General features: G+C 36.2%; 1 protein-coding gene across 2 annotated transcripts in view; it reads left to right on the plus strand.

Annotated features, from left to right (window-relative positions):
- SBF2 (SET binding factor 2) overlaps nt 1–25,345 on the plus strand; it is a 307,688-nt gene that overhangs the window by 188,641 nt on the left and 93,702 nt on the right. For both annotated transcript variants that reach the window (XM_036428329.2, XM_036428330.2), the window contains exon 17: nt 19,668–19,736. In XM_036428329.2, coding sequence (XP_036284222.1) covers nt 19,668–19,736 — 69 coding nt within the window. The remainder of the gene's footprint in view (nt 1–19,667; nt 19,737–25,345) is intronic.

The raw sequence follows: 25,345 nt of genomic DNA on the forward strand, positions 1-25,345 counted from the left end.
GTTTGGATGGAAGTCTCCTAACAGTTGCATTCCCCTCCCCGATCCTTTTCTGGTTCTGTGTAAACTGCCAGCTGCCTCTCCATTACCCAGAAGATTAGAGGTTTGTTTGTGTATTTATTCTTAGAGAGGACATCACCAGCCTGGGAGACACTAGGTCTGGCTGAGTGAAATTCTGTTTTGTTACAAGCAAGGGGGGGTAAGTGAATGCCAAATATTGAGAATACCAGTCCACATTCCCTTCAGCTCCCAGAACTCTGGAAGCCTGACCTCAAGGAAGACATCGGAAAGCAATTTTCGGAGAATGCGGCCAGCCAAAAAGCAAAAGATTTTACTAAAGATTCTAAATTAGGAGTTTCTCAACAGAATAGCTCAACTAGGTCAAGCTATAATGAAGCTTACCGGCAATAAGCTTCACCATGACACATTGTTTTTATTTTGTCATCCTTCAGTCATAGAGTTTGTGAAACTTCAGTTTACTAGATTATGACAAATGTTCTAAAATAGCTTTACAAATTCAGTCTTAACAGCAATGTGTGAGAGTTCTTATTCACATCCTTGCCAACTTTTGCTATTAAAAAGTCTTAATTTTTGAAATCTGCCAGTTTAGTGACTGTAAAAGGGTATATCATATAAAATTTCCAATTCCCTTAAAACTAATAAAATGAAACACTTTTTCTTGTTTATTGGCTTTGCATCTTTTCTATGTAAGGAAATACTATTTGTTACTTTTGCCCTTTTTTGCATTTGTTTTTTCTCATTGATTTATAAAGTTCTTAATATGTCCTAAACACCAAATCTTGTATATTTCAGGCATTTCTTACTAGGTTGTGGTTGTCTTTTCCTGGTCTTTATGATCTTTTGATAAATGTAAGTTTATAATTTTAATGTAGTTAATCAATTTCATTGGTCATTTCCTGTATGGTTTGTACTTTTTTTTTTTTTAATATATTTTTTATTGATGTTTTAACAGAGAGGAAGGGAGAGGGAGAGAGAGTTGGAAGCATCGATGAGCATCGATCAGCTGCCTCCTGCACACCCCCTACTGGGGATGTGCCCGCAACCAAGGTACATGCCCTTGACCGGAATCAAACCCAGGACCCTTGAGTCCCGCAGGCTGATGCTCTATCCAATGAGCCACACCGGTTAGGGCTGGATTGTACTTTTTTTTTTTTTTTTTATGTCTTCTTTACCATGAGGTCCAAAAGATTTCTCATATTCTCTTTAAAAGTTTAATAATTTTGCCTTTTATATTTTAGTCCTTGACCTATTTGAAATTGATTTGTGTGGATTGTATGAGTTAGAGACCCAGTTAATTTTTTTCTAAATGTATAACCAATTGCCTCCAAGAACAATTTATTTAATGTCATAACCTTTCTCCAATTTTGCTGTGGCCCCCTTTTCATATATCACATTTCTGTAAATATGTGGGTCTGTCAAGATTTCTGTTCTGTTAATCTCTCTGCCTGTTTTCACAAAAGCATCACATAGTCTTAAAGTTTTATAATAAATCTTAATACCTGCAAGACCAGTCTCCTAGGAAGTATTTGCTTTTCTATAGAACTTTAGAATCACCTTTTTGAATTCCATGAGCAACTCTGTTGGGTTATGAATAAAATTATGTTGACTCCACAGGCTAATTTAGGGGAAAGTGACATTTTTGCAGATCTTCCTATCTGTAAACATGGTGTATTTCTTAATGTATATAAGCCTTTAATGTCTTTTGTAACAATATGATTTTCTCTATGCAGGTCATATATATCTTTTCTTAGATCTATTTCTGGCTACCCTATTTTTTGTTGTTACTATTGTTACTATAAATGTTATTCTTATAAAAGAGAGCCAATATATGTCTCGTTGCTTTTTTCTGACATATAGAAAGATAGTAAATTTATTAATGCTGCAAACTTCCTTCATTCTAATGATTTATCTACATATTCTTTTTATGTTGACAGTCATATCATCCAGTAATAGTCATGCTTTTTATTTTCCAAACTTTATTTATTGTCTGTCAAGGATTTGTAATATAACATTTAATAAAAGTGATAATGCCTTTCTTTTAAAGTTTAATATTTGAACTTTATATTTGCTAAAATATTTTTTATAGATATTCTATATCAGGTTAAAAAGTCCTCTTCCTATTAATTGATAGTTACAAAATAGGCATGGTGTGTAAAGCAAAGCATAGGGAATATAGTTAACAAAATTGTAATAACTACCACGTGGACACTTGAATTATCGGAGGGAACACTTTGTAACCTATATGAATGTCTATCTGCTATGTGGTACAGCTGAAAGTAATACAAAAAAGTGTTGAAGTTTTAATATTGAAAGGTGTTGAATTTTGTGAAGTGCTTTTTCTGCAACTATCAGTTGTTTCCATGGGTTGTTGAACTTGATGTGTTGGGAATTTTTCCCTTGATTGTTTCCATGATTGAGATTAAGCGTATAATTTCTCATATTGTTCTTGACTGGTATGGGAGCAGGGTTATACTTAGTGTCAGGAAATGAAGTAGGACGTGTTCTCTGCATCTCTTCTCTGAAAAATGCATGTTGGATAAACTAGTGTGATCCTTAGAAGAATTCATTAGTGAAGCCATCTGAACTTAGTGTTTCCTTGCAGCATATTTCAAATATCTGATTATAGACTATTCAGATTTTCCATGAATTTGGTAATTTTTTCTTAGGCATTTGTCTATTGTTGATTTGTTCTTTTTTAAGAAGATTTTTAAAAAATCAGTTTTGCCAGTTTTATTACTCTAAAACCCTTTGCCTTTGAATCTTTTACTGTTTGATTTCTGCTCTATTTTATTATTTATTTTTGCCTAGTCTTTTTTTCTTTTCTTATTTTAAACTTCTGAAGCTAAAAGTTTGAGAAGTTCTTTAAGTCTGAGCTCAGAGTCTTCAGTTCTCAGCAATTATTTCTTGGTGCTCCCTGGACCAAAATAAATACCTAACAGCTTCGCTTACTAAGTAGGTAGAGCCAACTTAATGTGTATTTATGTCTTTACACCTGACTAACCATTTAAAAAAAAAAAATCACCTAAATTGAAGAAAAGTAATACTTTATTTCATTTTTAAGTAAATGTAATTGTTTACTAATGGGTTGTGTGCTCCTGTACAGTATTGCACAGCTGCTCAAAACACCTACAATTCCTGTGTACTGTGCTTGCTGTAAGCATAGTACTTAACTAAATCACTGCAACCACTGAAGATTATACCATAGTGCACAATCTAATACTGAAACGAATTACCACCAACTAAGTTCAATAAGCCTCTAAACTTTTCTTAAGTGTTTTGCTTTGTTAAATGTATTTCCTAGTACTTTATAGTTTGCATTGCTATTATGAATGGAAAACTTTTCCCACTTCCAATTTTAGTTACTTATTCCTAAAATAACTCAAAGCTATTGACTTTGTATATTGCATATCTTTCCATTTTACCAAATACTGTTAGAAGCTTTAGTTTTCTATTAAAGTGTCTTGGGTTTCTAGGCATACAATAAATAATACCAGTCCCCCACCCTCCAAAAGATAGTTTTACCTGTCTTTGCCAATGTTTACAATATTTATATATTTGCCAGAACCTAGGTTGTTCATAGATACTGTATGTTTCTGGAAATACCTTTTGACACCTGGAGTGGTAAGAATTTTGGTTAAGAATGCCTATTGAAAAGCATAAAACAAAAATGGGGAAATGGGCCAGTTATTGGATGGGAAATTTGATGTAATAAGATAGTAATTCTCCCCAAATTAACACATAAATTAAATGCAAGAGTGGATATTGAGTTATGCAAAATGCTTTTTTCTGTGTCTGTTAAGGTGGTCATATGTTCTATTTTTTCTTAAACACGATGAATTAGGTGATTTTTCTAATGTAAAACCAGCTTTCCATTCTACTTGGTCATGATGCATTAATTATGTTTAGAATTTTTCTGTCTATGTTTATGAGGAAATTAATCCATAGTTTTCTTTCAATGTTTTTCTGTGGTTTGGAAGCAGGGTATTGCTAGCCTCATAAAATGAGTTGGCAAGTGTATCTTCTATTTAATTCTCTGGTAGAGTTTGTCTGGAATTGCAATTATTTCTTCCTTCAATATTTGGAAGAATTCACCAATTAAGCCATATATCCCTGGGTTTTTCGAATGGGAAGGTTTTAACAATAAGTTTAATTATTTCATAGATGTAGTTTTATTCAGGTTACTTTTTTTTTTTTTAAGAGTTTTGGCATATTGTGCTTGGAAGGAATTTGTGTTATCAAAGTTGTTCATTTATAAGCAAAAATATTCTAATATTTCCTTATTGTCCTTTTAATAGCTATAGCATCTGTAGTAATGTCATTTTTCATAGCAATCATATGTTGTCTACTCTTTTTTCCTCTGGTTAGTCTATCTAGAGATTTGTCTATTTTATAGAATTTCTCAATAAATCAATTATTGTTTTCATAGATTTCTTAATTGACTTTGTGTTCTATTATTGAATCCTGATCTAATATTTTCTTTCTTCTTCATGTATAATTGACTCTTTTTCCATTTTTTTAAGGTAGAAACTGAGGTGATTGATTTGAGACTGTTCTTTTTCGAGTACGTACTACCTTAGCAGTAGCTAACAGATTTTTATAATATATATATCATAATTTTCATTTATTTCAAATTCTGTCTCATCCTCTTTTAATTTCTTCTTGAAGCCTCAGGTTATTTAGAATTAGATTATATAGTAAACATGTATGTGAATCTTTCAGGAGTTTCTTTGTGATATCATGCTAATTTGATTATATTGTGGTCAGAAAAGACAATTTATATTATTTGAGTCCTTTTAAATTTATTTTGTGGTCTAGTATATGATCTATATTGGTAAATATAATTTGTCCGTTGGAAAGGAACATGTATTCTAGTACATGAATCTCAATAGTTACAGCATCGTGATATTTTGAGTCACCCCTCCCTATTCCCTCAACCCCTATGTAAGATCTTTGCAGTGGTAGTTTGTTGTAAAAAAGTAAAAAGGCAAAACTTTTCTAATTCTCAAGCCTACGTGTAAAAGTTCACCAATGTCAGAAATTGACAAATGCCTGTTATAGGAAAATCAATGCTTTTCTATTTATTCAGCACAGAAATTAACAAGTCTCACTGTGAAAAGAGGAAAAAACAAAGAAGATGAAACACTTTTTTATAAATACAACTCAAGATTATAGAGTTTACAACAGACAACTCAGTTTAATAACAAGGTCAAAAGGAAAAGATCCACATCTTAGTCTTGAATCTGCCTGGCTTTATTATCCTTTGAAGTTCAGACTGATCTCTCCTCTCTTTTATCTATGACTAATTTTATGAAAAGCACTTTATTACCTAAATCCAATCCTCCTTATTTCTTTGCGTGCAGAAATTGACATTTCTTAGTTGTCCCATAAGACGTTTAGTCTCTATCTTGATCTCCTACCATAAATATTCTAAGTTATATTCCAAAATAGAAATTAAAAGCCAAAGGAAGAGCTGCTGTGAAAGGAGAAAAATAAATGAAGAGGGAAAATCATAGTTCCCATAATTTTGGGTCTATAAAACTTAGATATTAAGGGTATTACACACTAATGCAGCAGCATTAAGGTGACATGTGGAACTATTTAGGTCTAGTCATAATTAATGTCGTTTTCTAATACCTTTTTTTTAAAATCGAATTTATTTAAACAATACAACAAAATTTAATCAACAATATAGTTGCCGTTGTTTTCTACTACTTGTGCCCAACGCTCAGGAAGCATTTTAATCCCTCTGTTGTAAAATTCTTGTGATTTTGATGCAAAAAATTCTGTCAATGCATTTTTGAGGCATTCTTCATTATTAAATTTTTTCCAAGAAGAAAGTTTTGCAAAGAACGAAACAAATGGTAATCGGAAGGGGCAATATCAGGAGAATATGCAGGTTGAGGGAGAACTTCCCATTCCAACTGGCCCAGTTTTTCAGCAGTGATTCTTGCAGTATGCGGTCGTGCATTATCGTGGTGAAGAATTACGCCCTTCCGATTAATCAGCGCGGGTTCTTTTTCTCTTAAAGCTTGGGCTAACCTTTCCAATTGGGCACTATACACTGCACTTGTAATGGTTTGGTTAGACGGTAAAAGTTCATAATGAAGAATTCCTTTAAAATTCCACCAAACACACAACATCACTTTTTTCGCATGCAAGTCAGGTTTTGGCGTGGGCTGCGGAGCCTCATTTTTGTCCAACCATTGAGGCCGCCTTTTCAAATTAACATACAGCACCCATTTTTCATCTTCGGTAACAATTTGCTCTAAAAACGGCAAACGGTTTGACGAGAGAGGAGCGAACTGCAAATTGTGACTCTTTGATTACGGTTGTTGTCGGTCAACTCATGAGAAACCCATTTTCCAAACTTTTGGACTTTGCCAAGTGCACGCAATTGATTGGAAATTGTTTTTTGTGAACAATTTAAAATTGTCGCAAGCTCTTGTTGGGTAATTTGAGGATTTTGCACCAAAAGATCTTGAAGAGCTTCTTGATCAAAATTGGACACACGGCCTCGACCACTCTTGTCATCTAACGAAAAATTTCCCTCGCGAAATTTCTCAAACCAACGCTGGCATTTTCTGGCGCTAACTGCATCTTGACCAAGAGCACTACAGATATTTTTTGCAGCCTCACTTGCTTTTCTTCCTAATTGGAACTTGTAAAGCATGCAGTGCCAAATATGCTCTTCATCCGCCATCTTCTTAGCCCTAGTTTTGCAACAAAAACCAAACCAAACACAAACTTTTTCAAGCAAAACTTGTTAATTGCACTTCACACGTTCTGTAGATACCACGTGTTTGAAGGTTATGTCAATACAAGTCAACGCCAAGCAAGATTTTAAACGAATGTTTAAAAACGACATTAATTATTACTAGACCCGATATATACCAAGTACGTGAAGTGTACCTAGTCCAAATAGATGGGCTATAAGTGTGCAATACATATTGGAATTTGAAGACTTAGTCAGAAAAAAAAAAAGACTGTAAATATCTCATTAATTATTTTTATATTGATTACAAGTTGAAATGATTATATTTCAAATGTATTTATTTAGATAAAATGTGTTATCACACTAATTATTCCTATGTTTTTTAATCACACTACTAGAAAATTTTAATTATACTTATGGGTCACATAATATTTCTGTTAGATGTTATTGTTCTAGAATTGCATACTCAAACCCCATTGAAGTTGGTCTTCTTCACTTTACCTGTTTTCATTTTCCTGTGACCCTAGTGATAGAAGACTGGTTAGAAAAAACAACAACAGTTGAGACCAACAAAGACCTACCAGAGATTTAGCAAATATCACTTTTTAATAATGGTGCTAGCATTCAATTCAATCCAAGTAACTAAAACTTCTGGTCTATAACTCTGTCTGCCTTTAGTGAAATCTTAGCTTGGATCTTGATGCAACATTTGACTGAAGTTTAGGCACCCACTTGGGGCCATGAATTAGAGATGCCCTTTTAAAAGGGTGAGGAAAGTCAATTAGATACAGATACTTGGCCAGTAAGATGGTACATTCTAAAGGCTTCTGCTAAATTCCTTTTCCTGTAGTTCACAGCATGATCTCCATGTACCAGGAGGAGCCAGACTAGACAATGGAGAAGATCTACATCCTGTTTTAGAATAAAAAAAATAATGCCCCTTTTCATATAACTTAATTCTTTAAAGAATAAGATCAGTTGGTTGGAGCATCGTCCATACACCAAAAGATTGTGGGTTCGATTATGGGAATTAATTGATCAATGTTTCTCTCTCATATATTCTGGTGAGGGAGAGGGAGCGATAGTAGGAAAGAGGGGGCCAATAGGGAGAACAAAGGGGACATCTGTAATACTTTCAATAAAGAAAAATTTTTTTAAAACCACATATCCTTGGGTGAGGTATTTTTTAAAAAAGGTTGCTCAACTTTTGATAAGTTCAAATTTTCACAACCATAGTAAATAGTTTTCATTGTGTTCCTGTGCACTAAGAATTATATTTAGTCTGAAATACTCTAGACATGTTTTCAGAGTCTAATCTCCCCCTAAAGTCTGTCTCACTAAAGCAAAAATTCTTCCACTTAATTTAAACTTCTGAAGCTCTCCCTTGTGGAATGCAATTATGGTCTTATGTGTTTTGTTGTTATTGTTTTAATTGGGATTTGCTTCAGAGCAGGTTTTGCAGTTTGAGGAATGACCTTTCTATCAACGCATCAGAAAGTTGGTCAGCCAAGGTTTAGACCACTTGCCATGGCCTCATGAAACACTTCTCATTAGAGATGAAGTAAAGTAATTTTAAAGACACGCTTTCCTAATGTGGTCTGTCATGAGCACATTTCAAGCCTAACACTGTTCTATAAACTTCATGCAACTAGCTTCTGGAATCTATCCTGTAGCTAAAGTATTTACAGAGACTGTTTGCCTAGATAGCTACACACACAAAAAAAGTATTCCTTTTCTTGATGAATATTTTAGTAATTGAACCAGTTCAAGTCATAAATGGCGTTCAAAAGGGTTTAGATAAATAAGAAGTAAAAATAACGGTCATTTGAGATCATTAAGTTCAAGCTCTTTCCTAGATGAAGAAACTTAAGATCCAGAAATATGAAGTAGTTTGCTCAAGATCACTGCCCCAAATAGTGACATAGTATAGATAAGTAAATCTTGATGATATTCAGTCCTGTGCTTTTTCCAGTATACTTGTAGTGTTTAAACAATAAAATAGTGTTCAGTCTATAATATAACTATAGTAATATTTCTTCAAAGTACAGCCATTACATACAAGCATATAAGAGAGAAATGATGTGAAAGAAAAGAAATGAATCTTAATAGCCTTTTCAGCTTCTAGTCCAGTTTAAATGCCTCTCATTCATTAAGTCTTTTCAGATTGCTATGATGAACTCACCTCCTCATATATGTTCCTATAACACCTCCTCCTACTTCTGGTGTAGCATGTTAAACACACTGATTTGCATTAGCTTTTGTGGGGCCTGCCTCTTTGTTTCCCTAGCTGATAAGCCCTTTGAAGATAGAGTGACTGCAATGGAAGGGCCATATGCAAGTTTTCATTTTGTAGGTCCATATTTTTTGGTTGAAAGGATAAAGACATATCCTATCTAATAAAAGAGTAATATCAAAATTGGCCATCACTCCAACCATCAAGATGGCCATCCCCATGTGGTCAAAGATGGCTGCCCCCATGTGGACACAAGATGGCCACCACAAGATGGCCAGCAGGGGAGGGCAGTTGGGAGGGAGGGATGGACGGGCCAGCAGAGGAGGACAATTAGGGGTTATTGGGCCAGCAGTGGAGGGCAGTTAGGGGCAATTGGGCTGGCAGGGAGGCAGTTAGGTGTCAATCAGGCTAGTAGGGGAGTGGTTAGAAGGTGATAAGGCTGGCAGGCAGAAGTGGTTAGGGGCAAGCAGGCAAGCAGGCAGGCAAGTGGTTGGGAGCCAGCAGTCCTGGATTGTGAGAGGGCATTCGGGTATCCCTCTCAGGGTCCCAGATCGGAGAGGGTGCAGGCTGGGCTGAGGGACACCCCCTTACCCCATGCATGAATTTCATGCGCCAGGCCTTTAGTAATATTAAGATAAACTTATTTTTTTTAAACACTTAGATTTTGGTTTAAAGAATCCAGTGCTAGTTACTTTAAGCATTACTTTAAGCAAATGTAGAGTAATTTGAATAAAACAAAATATTTCACACATTTACCTGAATCTGAAATCAAGTCAAATTTTGGCCAATTTTTCCAAAATAGTTCAAAGTCATATTAGAAAGGACAATCATGATACCCTATAGGCTAGTGATTCTGCAAGCTTAACATGCATTGCAGTAACTGGAGAGCTAGTGAAAATACAGATTGCTGGTCCCTATGCCTGACTTTTGATTCAATAGAAATGGAGTGGAGCCTGAGAATTTGCATATTGAACAAGTCCTCAGGTCAAACTCATGCTGCTGGTCCAGGGACCACATTTTGTTAACTGTGATAGGCACATAGATTAAGAAGAGAAGAGAGGCCAACTGGAGAAGAAAAAGAAGGCAGTGGGGCGATGTGTACAGTGAGTGGGAAGATTAAGAGTAGATGCAGTTGTGGAGCCCTAGACAGAACACCAAGATTAGAAAGACATGGTCTCCCTCCATTTCATATTTCCCTGGCATTCTGAAATAAAGGTACTGGTTTCCCCAGCCAAATTCACTCTTCCCCCCACCCCCTTTTTGGTTAATCACCACCCAAGGATATTTTCCCATAGATTTTTAAAGAGTGGAAGGGGGAGAGAGAAAAGAGAGAAACATTAATGTGAGAGAGACACATTGATTGGTTGCCTTCTGCATGCACCCCAACCAGGACCTGGGAACCTGAAATTGAGGTACAGACCCAGGAGTCTTCAGTCCTTGGGCCAGTGCTCTATCCACTGAGCAAACCCAGTTAGGGCCAAACTCATTCTTCACCAGCCAACCACTTTTGTTTCAGAAAATTGGCCATCACAGTAGATCTAGTTATCATCCATCACCACACAATTACATTTTTGTTTACCTATATTTTATTTTATAAGAAGTTTGTGAGTTTTTAAGAGAGAGGGAGGAGAATAAGTAAAAGAGAGGAGGAAGAGAAGGAGAAGAAGGGGGAGACAGGAAAGAAGAGAGGGAGAAGAAGCAGCATAACGAGTAGTAGAATAGTATGGAAGTTAAATGTCTAAACATTATCCATTTGGTTGGCAAGTAAGAAGACCTTGGTAATGACTTTTGGCAATGAAAATGGGGTTGGGGGTTTCAGAAGGCCAAAACCAATCTAGAGTGGGTTAATCTTCTGATCAGTGTCTAGTTTATATGCCATTAGGAAGTAAGTTCAACTGGAAACTTACTTAATTTTATTAACCAGTGCAATCCCAATAAAGTTATTTTTGTTTTGTTTTAAAGAGAGGAAGGGAGAGAGAGATGGATGTGAGAGAGCAAAACCTGAATTGGTTGCCTCCCACATGCACGCTGACTGAACATGGGTAGAACCTGCAACCTATGTATGTGTCCTTTTGGTGTACTGGAGAACACTAATCAACGGAGCCGCCCTGCTCAGGGCAATAAATTTTTTTTTAAATACCAGTTCAATTTTTTTTAAAAAAGGAAAAGTTCAGAACTTGCACATTGTTTTCTTAGGATTCCCAAGACTGCTTTCATGTTATTACCCTGACCTTATGCAACACTTCACATTTTACTGAGTGTCTTTCTTATCAGTGCTTCAGAAAAAAATATATTTATTTAGCCACAAGGTTGATAATTTCTTGCCTGTTTATCTTTAAGGATGGTTAGGTGTGGTTGAGTCTCGCTTTTTTGTATTTTGTTCTTTGTAATTTAACTTTCAAAAAAGATTTTCATAAATTATATTGCTGATAATTATAGTCTTAGAATTTAAATTTTTTCTGCCAATGTCCAGTTTTAACTATTTACAATGGCATTCCAGAAAATTCTTTTTGCAACTAAGAGCTAGCTAAGTTTTTCTCTGCTTTTATGCTGTCATTCAGCTTACAATATGAATCATGAAGAAAATTGTCTCTAGTTATTTGTGATAATTTGTTATTTACATACTTGATTATTTTATCCTTTGCTAATATTATAAAAGCAGTATAGTAATAACATCAATTTAAAATGCTAAAAAGAACTGTGTTTCTATATAACCTGACTTATACACATGAAGGCTTTGTAATGTAAAAGGCTTATTTATTTGTTAGTCCTTCTAAATGTGGTATATTTATAATTCATTCTCTTTTTTCCTCACAGGAACTTAAATTGTACTCTTTTGGGGGTAGGTTCTGCAAAGGAAAGCAAACAAAATATACAAATAGGAGCTACTTTGAAACTATGTAACTATATAAATTATTACTGTTATCTCTTCATGATTAAGTCCACCAGCTTTTCCTTGCTTTGAAGGTAGAGGAAGCAGTTTATCAGTCAGAGGTTCTTTCGGAAGCACTCTTTCCTTGCCTGCCATGATGAACATTTCCTACATTTCCTCCATCCGTCTGGCCATTCCTTCTCCATCTTTGAAAGCTCATTCTTCTCCACTCAGCCTTTAATTTTTCAAAACATAGTTGTTTTTATCACATCTTATATCCTCCTCAAGGATGATCTCTTCCACACCCACATCTTGAATTACCATCTATACTAGTTACCTGATATTTTATTTTCATGTCTCAAAGATGCTTCACCTTTAATAGTTACAAACTGATCTCGTGATATCCATCTCCTCTGACCCCTTCCATTGTTCCTAATGTTGGCAAATGGCATCATCATTGATTAGTTATGAAAAATAAACAAACAAAAAACCTAAGAAATCCTTCTGCCTCAACCCTACCACCAAGTTATATTGATTTTTACCCTGTAAAATTCTTTTAACTCCATCTACTTCACTCACCTCCACCTCTAATACCCTAATCAAAGCTATCATTAGCCCACATAGACTGGTATTGCCCTTTTAAGCTTTCATTCGATGTTCATTTTAGTTCCCTTTAAAACACATTTATTATCCATACTGATCTTCCCTAGCCTGGATTCCCCAGAAAACGGAACCCCAGGCAAAAATGTGTACTCCTACTTCATTGGGAAGTTGTTTCGGGTTGGAAATAGACTCTGAGGCGGAGTGAAGCACAGAGATATTTGTTTAGTACTGTTGGGATCAATACCTGTGGAAGGGAAGGGAAAGAAGTCGAACTGGGCAAAAGGAGAAGCCAAATAATATTGTGAACCTTAGCTACGCCCACACAGAGTTCTCCAGCTGGAGTTGTCCCACATTAAGCTGAAATGGTTCAGTCTTTATACCCACATCTTGATCAGTCATTGAACATTGGCTGCCACCCCCAGTAAGGGCTGTTGACAGCACTCCTAGTCCTGGGGGCAACAAGTCTTTTCTTCAAGAAATCTGAATAAGACATTGCCATGGCTACCCCTTGTGCTACTCAGCTTCATTTCTTCCTGTGTATTCAGGAACAGTTCCCGCGGAATTCTAGTGTGCCTCTCTAGCTGGGGGAAGCTTAGAAAAGGGTAAATAGAAAAAACTGTAGCCCCTGTTGCTGTATCTGATCATGGGGTTGTAAATGTTACCTTCCTTCTACCTCCCTTTCCTGATTCCCTTCTCCTGTTGTTTTCAGTGGCTTCCTTGAAGAGGAATCTTGGTCCCTGGTCACATGTCTTTCTTAGCTCAGAGTCACTCACTTGTTCATTTTCCATCAGAATTTGGCAAGGAAGAGCCAAAATGTACCCAGGGACTTACCTAGGTGACAGACATACTCCTCCTTGCTCCCATTGTGTAACATAAACCCTACCTCCACCTGGCATCCAGATTTAGTTATCTCTGCCAAAAGGCTAACTCTTTTCTTGTCTGCATTAGGAGACTAAAGTACCTTGGACGAGAAGGGTTTAGTTAACATATACTTTAGGCAAAATTGTAAATGTTTACCATTCCCCATTTCATATTAATGAAGACTGTTTCAGATGTTCCTCCTCTATGGGGAAAGAGGGGATAGGGAAGAATGTATTCACCATATCAGTGGTTGCATACTATATACCTGAAGCCATGATCATTTGCTTTTGCAAAGGCAACACATCTTTGTTATATAAATGCAGTTGGAGCTACTTCTTGTTTGAATTTGCTTTGGAATACTTTCATTCTCCAGGATCTATCTGGTTTCTGCAGACACCAGACTAGAGAATTTCATATAGGGATATGACAGACATGATCACTCCTGAATCCTTTACATCCTTAAGAGTGGATAGTTTTACTAACACCAGCTGTAAATCCATGTAAAATAGGGACTAAAATTTCATACCAAATAGTGGGGAAAGTGTTTGTTACATTATATTTAAATGAAGAAATTATAAAATTTTATTTTAATTAAAATTTATGTTATGATATTTACTTTGTGCTCATCTTCTTAGAACCCAGATATGAATCTGATTTTTGTTTGTGGGAGAGAAGAGTATTTTAAATACATTTTTATTTATTTCAGAGAGGAAGGAAGAGGGAGGGAGAGATAGAAACGTCAATGATGAGAAAGAATCATTGATCTCACACCCTCTATTGCGGATCGAGTCTGAAACCCGGGCATGTGCCCTGACTAGAATTGCACCCAGGACTTCGGTTCATTGGACAATGCTCAATCCATTGAGCCAAAACAATCTGGCTAAAATAATTCTTCTAACAAAATTGCATGATATCTTACCTTGTTTGGCTTTTACAGCACTATCCTAAAGATAATCATTTTTTAAAATTATTGTTTAAAGCACATGTGTCAAACACAAGGCCCGCGGGCCAAATCCGTCCCGCCAGGCCTTGCAATGTGGCCCGCACCACGCTGTCATCACTGCACTCCGCTGCGTTTCCATCACAATGACAGTTTATGACTGTTCAGTAAACCATTCGGCCTGCGATTTAGGCTGGATTTTAGATTTTGGCCCCTTCTCTGATTGAGTTCGACACCCCTAGTTTAAAGTATCACATGAGTCATTTTTACAAAAATATTTAAAGCCTTCATTATTTTTCCCAAGTGACTCCCTTAATCCCTTGACAGCAAATGATTTTGTTTTAAAGCACTTACAATGAAATCAGCTTAACTGATTATCTTATCTCTGTTTACCTGATCTAACTTTGTTGGGTTCTCCTTTGTCAGTATAATTTAAGCAATTTTTTGGCATCACTGTGGTAGATTTTTATGCGCTTTGATGAGATAAATAGAGGTAGAGCTAACGTTAATCAGGAAGATTTGGTTCAACAAGAAGCCGGCTTCACAGCTAGCGAGCACAGTGACAGTGGTGGGAGCCTCTCCTGCCTTTGCAGCAGTGCTAAGGATGTCTAACTGATGGCTCAGGCCCTCTTAGGCCCTTAGTCGGACATCCCCCGAGGGCTCCCAGACTGCAAGAGGGTGCAGGCCGGGCTGAATGACACCCCATCTTCAAGTGCACAAATTTCATGCACTGGGCCTCTAGTATGATATAAAGAGGTATTTTTGGCTTTGGTAGTATAAGTTTTTTTTAATTTTTTAATTTTTTAATTGATTATGGTATCACATAATTGTCCTCATCCCCCAATTCCCATCCCAAACCCCTCCCTAGATATGTCCCCACACCCCTGTTGTCCATGGCCACTGGCTAGGCCCATATGCATGCACACAAGTCCTTTGGTTGATCTCCTCCCCTTACCCCCACCTTCCCCTGCCTTTCCTCTGAGGTTTGAGAGTCTGATCGCTGCTTCTCTTTCTCTGGGTCTGTTTTTGTTCATCAGTTTATGTTATTCATTATTTCCTGTAGATGTGTGAGATCGTGTGATCCAAGAAATACCCTTGTAAGAACCTATGCTGAGACAAGCCATTGCTGAGAGGCAAATGAATCAGTCTGTATTGAGTTCCTTTCTGGGCCAACAGTTCTTTTGAATCCCAATTTCAGTGTCAGCAATGCTATTTCAGATCTGGTTGGTGGACAAATGGTGATGATGCAGGTCCGACCTTCTCTGGTTTGGTCCTAGGCATCCTTCAGCGACACGCAGTTGCTGTCTGCTGGTATGGCGAGGCATCGTCAGCATCTTCCATCTCTGAATTGTTTCTCTTCGGTCTTCATGGCTGGAGCACTTCTGTCTATTTCTCTCTGTTACAGGATTCCAGATGGTCTGAGTTGTTTTCTGAAAATATACAAACATATTTTCGACCAAAAGTTAATAAAAGGATATTTTCTATAAATCTGACTTGGGATCCTTTTTCATTTTTTCCCCCCAAAATGATTTTCCTCTGGCTTGTTTTGACACCATGTGTGTATTTTCATGAGTATTTTGCTGTTAGCATTTCGAATGAAGGTTAATTTTCTAAAGTACAAATTTTTTAGATGTAAATTATTTGCAGGATATTTTTCCTTACATGATATTCTTCCACTGTCACCCCCTTTTTTAATTTAAATAATAGGAGACTTTTGGAATTTTATAATGTAGTCTTGATATCTTTTACAATTTAATTATTTGTGCTAAACTATGACTGCTTTAGGTTTATAACATGTTATGCAATTTTACCATGAGATGCTCTGCCAATAAAAATTTTTGTTAACACTCTCCTGCCCAGTGGGGTGAGCTGGGCCCTCTCTGGAGAAGAAACATGGATTCCCAAAAATATGAATCAGCGCACAGGCCTTGCCAGCAGGTGAGAGGTTCCCGAGTCAGGTGCTGGGCATGGAGCCCATGAGGGCATAGGCTACCAAGGAGAAAGGTAGTTTTAATTTTTGTCCCTGTGTAGAAGATGCAAATGTTTTCAGTGTTTGGAAAACTCAAAAAAAATTTATTGAGCTACATCAACTAAATTCTAAAGAAATGTCAGTTATATGACATTTGTGCAAAACACAGTTGAGTCTTTCAACCTCTTTCTCTGTAATGTTTAAATATATCATTTTTTGATAAATTCCAGAGTTTTATGAAACAGGAATTCTGGCCATGGCAGTTCAAATGTATGCAGGTCGAAAGTATGAAGTAATTGAGGATAATGGGAAATTAAGATTGCAGGGCTCACTCTTCAATTGTAGCAGGAAAATTAAAGGAAAACTACATAGCAAAGTTCAGAATAAAACATGTATAAGTATTCAAGTTCTTGCAAGTTTATAAATTGCCTGGTATGTCTGTAACTACATTGCTATTATGTGGTGAAAGCACCGGGGAGTTCAGGATGTGTATTTATGGACTGATTCCCCAATAGATAACTGCACTATTCCGGAATGCTATTGCTATGTCAATAGTTGTAGACTTATTGTTTTAAAATTTTTCCATTTTTCAACCTAATTAACTTAGAATGTCTCTAACGTGACTTGCAAAGAATTTTATATTTATATTTTGCAATCAGCATTTGACTGGCGCTCAGGTTTGAGACATGCACTAAAATGTGTAAACATTTTGTAAGATAATAAATAGCTCCTAAATGTCTTATGATTGCCTGTTCCCTGCTAATTGGTCATGGATTGAAATTCCCCATTGTTTAATTTTTTTTAATTTGTGGGAAATTTTTATAAATGAGTGTGTTGGACTTCATATCACAGCTGTTGTCATTTAAAGTTTGGATAGAATTATTACAAATGAAGCCCTGCTGTGAAATCAAAGTCAAAAGGCATCTTGGCATCCCAACCATTTCCTTGGGAGAAGATTACAGCTCAAGTCTGTTGAACTTTATTGCCTTGGGCCTCATGACAGTCTTCAGAAACATGCAAGGCATTTCTGTTAAAGAAACTCAGATGTGCTGGGACACAGGGGATGACATTCTTGTGCATAGCAGTGTCCTAACTAAAGGGGTGAGGAATAAGTCATGAAAAAAAAAAAAGATGATTCACGCTTTTGCCGTGTTCTGGGATTATTTTATAAAATCCATGGAGATGATAGAGAACATACTGTGATACCAAATAGGGAAAGGTGTGCTGTTTTCCTACAGGGCCTGACAGTATATTATGTTCTAGTTTTATTAAGAGAGGTAAAATTGACAAGTAAAATTGTAGTATATATATATAGGGAATAGTATGATAATTTGATGTATATAGTGTGAAAGGATTTCAAAAATTGAGTTAATATATCCATCACCTCACATATTCACCCTTTTTTTTGGTGAGAATACTTACGTTCTATTCCTTTAGCAAATTTCAATTATACGATACAGTATTATCAACTAGTCACCATGTTATACATTAGATCCTTAGAGCTTATTCATCTTATAATTCAAACTTTGTTCTCTTTTCCCAGCATCTCCCCATACACTCCATGCCCCAGCCCCTGGCAGCCACCATTTTACTATTTCTGAGTTTAATTTTTTTTTTATTCCACCTATAGATAATATGAACTGTTTGTTTTTCTTTGTTTGACTTATTTCACTTACCAACATGCCCTCCAGGTTCATCGATATTGTTGCAAATATCAGGATTTCCTTCCTTTTTAAGGCTGAATAATATTCCATTGTGAATATAAACCACATTTTCTTTATGATTCATTCATTAACGGATCCTTAATTTGTTTCCATACCTTAACTATTGTAAATAATGCCTCAGTGAACATGGGAGTACAGGTAATTTCTTCAAGATAATGATTTCAGCCCTAGCAGGGTGGCTCAGTTTATTGAGTGTCCTCTCATGGAGGTTCAATCCTCGATTTGGGCATATATGGGTAGGAGGCAACCATTCAGTGTTTCTCCCTTCATCTCTCTCTAAGAACCAATGGAAATATATCCTTGTGTAAGGTTTTTTTTTAAAATAATGATTTCATTTTCTTTGGATATATACTCAGAAATGGGGTTACTGGATCATATAGTAGTTCTACTTTTTAATTTCTTGAGGAACCTTCATACTGTTTTTCATAGTGCCTGTACCAGTTTACATTACCACCATCAGTGTACAAGGGTTCTCTATTCTCCACATCCTTGTTAGCACTTGCAATTTTTTGTCTGTTTGATAATAGCAATTCTAACAGATGTGAGGTGATACATTGTGGTCTTAATTTGCATTCATATACCCTGATGATTAATTATGTTGAGTACCTTTTCATACACCTGTTAGCCATTTGTGTGTCTTTTTTGGAAAAATGTCTATTTAGTTTCTTAGCTCGTTTTTTAATTGGGTTATTGGTATTTTTGCTATTGACTTATATGAGTTCCTTGAATATATTGGACATTAATCTCTTACTGGACAAGTGGTTTGCAAATATTGTTCTTCCTTTTAGTAAGCTTCCTTTTCATTTTGTTGATGGTTTTCTTTGCTGTGCAGAAGCTTCTTAGTTTGGATCATACAGTGTGACTTATTTCACTTAGTATAATGTCCTCAAGGTTCATCCATGTTGTAGTGTGTGTTGGAATTTCCTTCCTTTTTAAGGCTGAATAATATTCCTCTTATTGGAATGCACACATGTATACACACATTGCATGCACACATTTTGTTTATTCATTCTTCTGTTGGATTGTTTTCACGTATTGGATATTCTAAAAAGTGCCGTTATGAACATGAATGTACAAATATCTGTTCAAGTCACCACTATTTGGGGTATATACTCAGAAGTAGAATTGTTGGATCATATGATAATTCTATTTTTCAATTTTGAGAAATTACCATACTATTTTTATACCATTTCACATTATCACTAAGATTTTCTGACTATTCCAACAACATTCCATCCAATGGATTTTAGCATCAGTGGTATTTCTTGCCTGATCAATAAGAAAATACTCTTTGTATTTTTTCTTCAGAGAAAAAAAATTCTGATTAATTATAAAATACATTCCAGTTTCAGAGAAGTTAAAATATGAAAAAGGTGTATCTTAGATTCAGTGAAAGGCAGTAGTAAATTGTATCAAAACCTCTTCCAAAAACTGTTCTCTATGCATTACATACTTCTCCACAGTTTTTGGAAAACAGGTAAGTAAAACTAGCTATTCATCATGAGCATATCAAAATATCTTTCTCAAATGTATTTTTATCTCATTTCTAAAAGAGTATGCTTCAGAGACAGTACCCCCCCAAAAAAAAAAATTTACCTTAGTACATCTTAGTAACGATTTGGAATAAAAGAACCCCTTAGGATAGTAAACAATATATCCCAGATTTTTGTTTCCATATGTTTATAATTCCCAATAATGTGCTAATTAATACTTATTTCTCTTTGTTTTGTCTAAGGATTGTTCAAGTTTAGAAGAGTATAACATTGCTGCAGCATTACTCCCTTTGACCAGTGCTTTCTATAGGGTAAGTTTCATTATGATTTATATATATGTAAGCTCATTATGATTTATATAAAGGTATTCAGTACATGAATCCAGTATGTCTAAGACATATCTGTGGTTATATTTGTTATAACATTTATTGTATACTTTTTGTAGAAATTTTAATCTATAATACTAAATCATCTAAAACAGAACCACCCATTTCATCCCTGCTTCACTTTTTATAGCACTTTATAACAACTGAAATTATGTATGTATTTGTTTACTTTTGAGTGTTTTCCCCTACCGCAGAAGGTAAAGTCCCTGAGGTTGGGATATTATCTGTCTTACCTGATGTAATAGTCTAATGTCAATCAGTAAATATTTGTTGAATGAATAAATGAACAAATGAACGAATGAACTAAATCTATAGGGATAGAAATTAGAGTTTAATTTCATTGGCAATTTCTATGAACCTTATGAGAATTTTCTGGGATGTTTAGTGAATCTCATGATTCTGCCATTTACATTTATTACATTTCTCCTATCCATGTCTTTTCATAAAGAAGTTAGTTTTATGACAAATAAATTCAGCAAGCTCTTTTTATTCTCTCTTTTCCTGTGGAGAACCTATAAGAATTTAAATAGCCGAAACTGGTTTGGCTCAGTGGATTGAGCGTCGGCCTGCGGACAGAAAGGTCCCAGGTTTGATTCCGGGCAAGGGCATGTACCTTGATTGCGAGCACATCCCCAGTAGGGGGTGTGCATCCCCAGTAGGAGGTGTACAAGAGGCAGCTGATCGATGTTTCTGTCTCATCGATGTTTCTAACTCTCTATCCCTCTCTCATCCTCTCTGTAAAAAATCAATAAAATAGAGTTTTTTAAAAAAGAATTTAAATAACTACACTGCACAGCACATGTAATACATCCTTCTGAGATGTGCAATGGAAAACAGCATGCCTGTAGCCTCCAGGCTGACTCACTGCTGAGCTGTACACAGTAGCTTTGGGACTTCGACAGGGAACATGGAAGGACTTCCAGCTTAAGGGACTCCATATTTTCATGAGTTTATTAAATATCCAGGTATTGAGGCCTCAGGTAGAGTCCTCGCCATGAAATGATCATGCCCCTCAATGCTAGCAGTAGTCTTACTCTTTTTGTTCTGCCTGTCCTTTCTGTTTCATCCACCATTTCTAACTGATGAGGCCTAGCCACTTTCCTAGTAGCTAGTAGGTGCTTAAAAAATATTTATTGATAAGACCAGTTTTCTAAAAACTATTTCAAATAGTATGTCCACAGTCTTGGAGTTAAAGGTCTTAACCCAAAGTTCTCCCTAATCAAGAGCTCTTTCTCTGCTGCCAAGCACGGAATATCTATCTCTCTTTTTCCTACTTGCCCTCTTCTAAAACTGAAAGTGGAATTTATGAAGTTCACACTTCTGAGAACTGGGAAGTCACACTGAGCATGATCAGGAAACAAGGCTAAACCGCAAAAATGTCAACAAATGAATGTGGGTGTGGAACTAATGACATTGCTGGAATTTGGACATCACCTTTTGCTCAGCTTAAGTTCTTAGTTTTTTTTATCTCATTCCTCTGCTGGCATGGAGAACACTGTCACAAAAATAGGCTAGGTTCTCCTGCATCCTAAGCTACCTAGGAAATTTGTGTCTGTGTCTCAGAGTAACTAGATCACTTCATCCTACATCTAATTAGCTTCATAGCATTTAGGAGTGCTCACATGGGCATTTGTTAAAGAAAATGACATTTTAAAAAATTTCCCACTTCAACATCTAAGCTATTTTATAACCTAGATATTGTACATAAATAAATAAGGAGAAACCTAGGGAAAATAAGAATTGATAGTAGGAACCCAACTGCTCAAGTGACACAATTATTTTTTTTCGGTTGAATTATTTAACCGTTTTATAATGTATATTAGTAAGGGTTTGACCCTGAAACACCATAGTGGTATGAAGTAAGGAATTTATTATTGGGACCAGCTCTTACAGTGTTACAGAAGCTGTGGGAAAAGCTTATGGAAGTCTTTGAATTAGGGACTGCTTCTGGGACTGATGTCTCTATAGGTCATCGGGGCAGCAGTCAGGAAAAACAGCTGGACATGACACAGGACTTTTTTGCCATGACAGACTGGAATCTGTGTCTACCTCTTACTTCCTCCCACCTCGACAGTGCAGGTGACCTGCAAGAGAAGTAGCACTGTTGGCCATGGAGTTGTGCATGCACCTGGCCCTGGACTAGGAGAGGCTGAAGGAAGAGGTCCGGCAGGAACTGGAAGAGCTAGGAGCTTAGTTCCTTCTCCACAAGATGAACCAGCAGATCAGTCACAAAGTCTGTGAGCTACAGAGCACCTGCATCCTATACTGACCTCCAGATGTATGGCTGCTGCTTCATTTTTGCCTTCCCAATCTTGGACAACTTTCTCTGGAACCATAGAGGGAAGAGAATTCTGAACGATACAGTTTTAGCTTAGCTTCATTTACACCTCACAAAACACTGTCTCTTTTAGTTTTATGGGAGTTGTTAATGCAATCAGTTAACAAGTTGGGCTAAATGCCATGGTGTTTCTCTGTATTATCAAATCTAACATACAGATGTATGTTTTAAGAGTGGCCTTACCAATTTAATTCTTTGTTGTTGACTTGGGTTAATTTGGTTTGGTTTGGTTTGGCTTGATTTGTTTTAGGTGTGAATTAGTTAAGGTCCAGTCAGGAATCAGAAACACCAGTAAAATGAGCAGGAAAAATTTAATTAAATAAATTACATTTTATTAAGTAGCAATAGGATTAACTACTAAGAATTAAAGAGAATTCTATAGAATACAAGCATAGCAGGTAAAGGGAGCAGCTGATACCTCTAGGCTCAGGCAGAGTCCACCGGAAGGAGAAAACTTGGAAGAGGGCCCTTCCCCCACAAACCTGAGAGTCAGACACTGTTGGAGAGGTGCCACTGCAGCCAGTGGATGGCATGGACATTCCTGGAGGTGCCACAGACCACGGCTGGCAAGCAGGAAACTGCCTACTGGAGTTCTGGCAAGACTTGCTAGGAATCCAGAGTAGGGTACCAGTGAGACTTCACAGGAAGCCACTCTTTGGGATACCATTGGAATTCGCTGAGTGGAGAGCACTTCTGGGTGCATGTCAGAGGAGCCAGAAGGAAAAAGCACACCACTCAGACTTCGCTTCACTGCCCAGTACTGGCATAAGCGAACCGCTGGCAAAGGAGGACTATTGGCAGGTCCCGCTCCTGTACCACAAACAGTAAAGAAAGGTAGATTTGGAGAAAAGAGCTCTGCATTGATAACTGACACGGGAGGGTGTGGGAAGGGATGGGTGGATCATACCGATTCTTAGATGCTTTCTAAATTTCTGTCTTATGGGAAATTATTTTTGGGTCATATGCATTTTTTAATTCAGGAAAATCTGTAGACATAAAGTGCATTATCCTGGCCACCAATTGCAAATGAGCCGTTCACATACTGCTCAGCCAGTAACAATAACTGGCTCCTGCTCAGCCTGACTTCAGAGATTGGACTCAGCTGCTTATCTTTTTAAAACGTACTTTAAAAATATTTTAATAACATTTATTAGTATGTTTTTTCAATGTTGCAAAAGCTTATTACGGATCTCAACATACAGAATTATTATGCCAGGCAATATATAGTGAGCAGCAGTCAATAAATTATTTTCATGGCCAGTAGGAGCTTATATTACTCTTTCTAATATAATAAGTAATTACATCAACCAAATGGGCATTTTCTAAAATAAAAGTAATACATATACATGGTTAGAAAATTCAGATAATACAAAGTGCAAAATGAAATTTCCCTTTTCCACTTCTGTCCCATTTCCTCTGATGGTTGATTTCTTCCTGGGTGGGGAAAATTGTGCATTTTTGCCAGAATATACAGATAAAAATTACATTTTTTTTAAAACTAGAGTTATCAAACCATTCACACCATTTTCCTACCTTGCTTTTTTCACTGAATAGTACATCTTGTAGACCTTTCCATATACCTAAATAGGTACATAGCACATATACCTATTTCTTTTTAATGACTGCGGGTATATTTTCTTTTTAATGAAAAGATCATATACATATCCTTACCATTCTTATAAGAGCAGACCATTTCATTGGCTCAGATGAGATATAAATCTTTTAGAGATTTATTTATCATAAAAGATGTTCCACTTATAACATGATCTATCTTAGATCCTTGGGAATTTGTTATGGTATTTTCCCCTACTGTTCCTTCTCACTTTTCTCTACTTTTAATAAGTTGTATATAATTCATGCTTCTTTAACTATGAAGCCTTTCTTGAAGATGGTGCCTTAACAGCCAGTTTCAAATTGTCAGGATTACTCCTGTTCCTAGGCAACCACTAATATAATATACCTTTTGTCTCTATAAATTTGCTTTTTCTGGACATTTTATATAACTGGAATCATATAACATTTCTTTATGTCTGCCATCTTTTACTTAGCAGTATATGTATTTTATTCCTCACCCGAGGGTACGCCCATTGATTTTAAAAGGAGGAGGTGGGTGTGTTGGAGGGAGGTGAGGGAGAGAGAAAGAGAAAAACATCAATGTGAGAGAGAACATTGATTAGTCACCATCCATATGTGCCTGGACCAGAGATCAAATCCACAACGTAGATATGGGCCCTGATCAGGAATCAAACATACCACCTTTTGGTATATGGGATGATGCTCCAACTAACTGAGCTACACTGGCCAGGGCTGAGCATAATATATTTGATGTTTGCCTTGTTGGTAGATAATTTCCTTAGAACTACTAATTACTAATTAAGAATTTTCCACCCCCAAGAGTGCTTAGGTCACCTTCTGTTTTGTTTCAACTTGTATCTAATTCAAAATATAATACATAATTAAACTAATTGTATTTTCATAACTACATTAGGAAAAATGTGAAATGTAAAGCATTTCCAGTTTGAAGAAATATATATATTTTACATGTAAATAAAACTTAAGACCAGGTTATTGTAGATATATTCAGGGTGGTACACTAAGAAAATAAATTGGTCACTACCTGTAAAAAGTCATTTGTGTAAATTAGCTTAGCTAATCAAAGAAGTAGAAAGTAAACATTAAAGCAGGGAGAACCACAGGATTTCCTGAGCCATTTCCTGAGCGATGACCTTCCTGCCACCAGGCTCTAGAATAATTCTGTCGCAGCCCTGCCCTCCAAAATGAGCAAACTAAAATCTACTAGTATTTATCTGTGTCTTTCTTGTGTAAGCCTGTGTATCTAACAGAACATGGTATAAAAAGTCCAGAGAAAGGTGATAGAAATAATAATGATAGCTAGTATCATATTTATGATATTGTGAATGCTACTTAGTAATAAATAATAAGAGAGTTTCCTAAAATTCCACAGAATAGGAAAAGAATTTTATTGTTCTTAGACTTAATGATCTGGATACATTGTATTTGCTACAAAAGGTCTCAAAGGATTACATTTTTGGCACACACACAAAAAAAGGAGAATCTTTTTTCATCTTTTTGTGTGTGTGTGCTGTAAAATCAAATACTAATCTTAAAAATAAGTCAGCAGAAAAATGTTTGAGAGTGAAGACAGGCATCAACAGTGGGCTGAATCCAGATTTGG

Source organism: Pipistrellus kuhlii, unplaced genomic scaffold, assembly GCF_014108245.1.
Source record: "Pipistrellus kuhlii isolate mPipKuh1 unplaced genomic scaffold, mPipKuh1.p scaffold_m20_p_9, whole genome shotgun sequence".
In the NCBI taxonomy this organism is placed as follows: Eukaryota; Metazoa; Chordata; class Mammalia; order Chiroptera; family Vespertilionidae; genus Pipistrellus; species Pipistrellus kuhlii.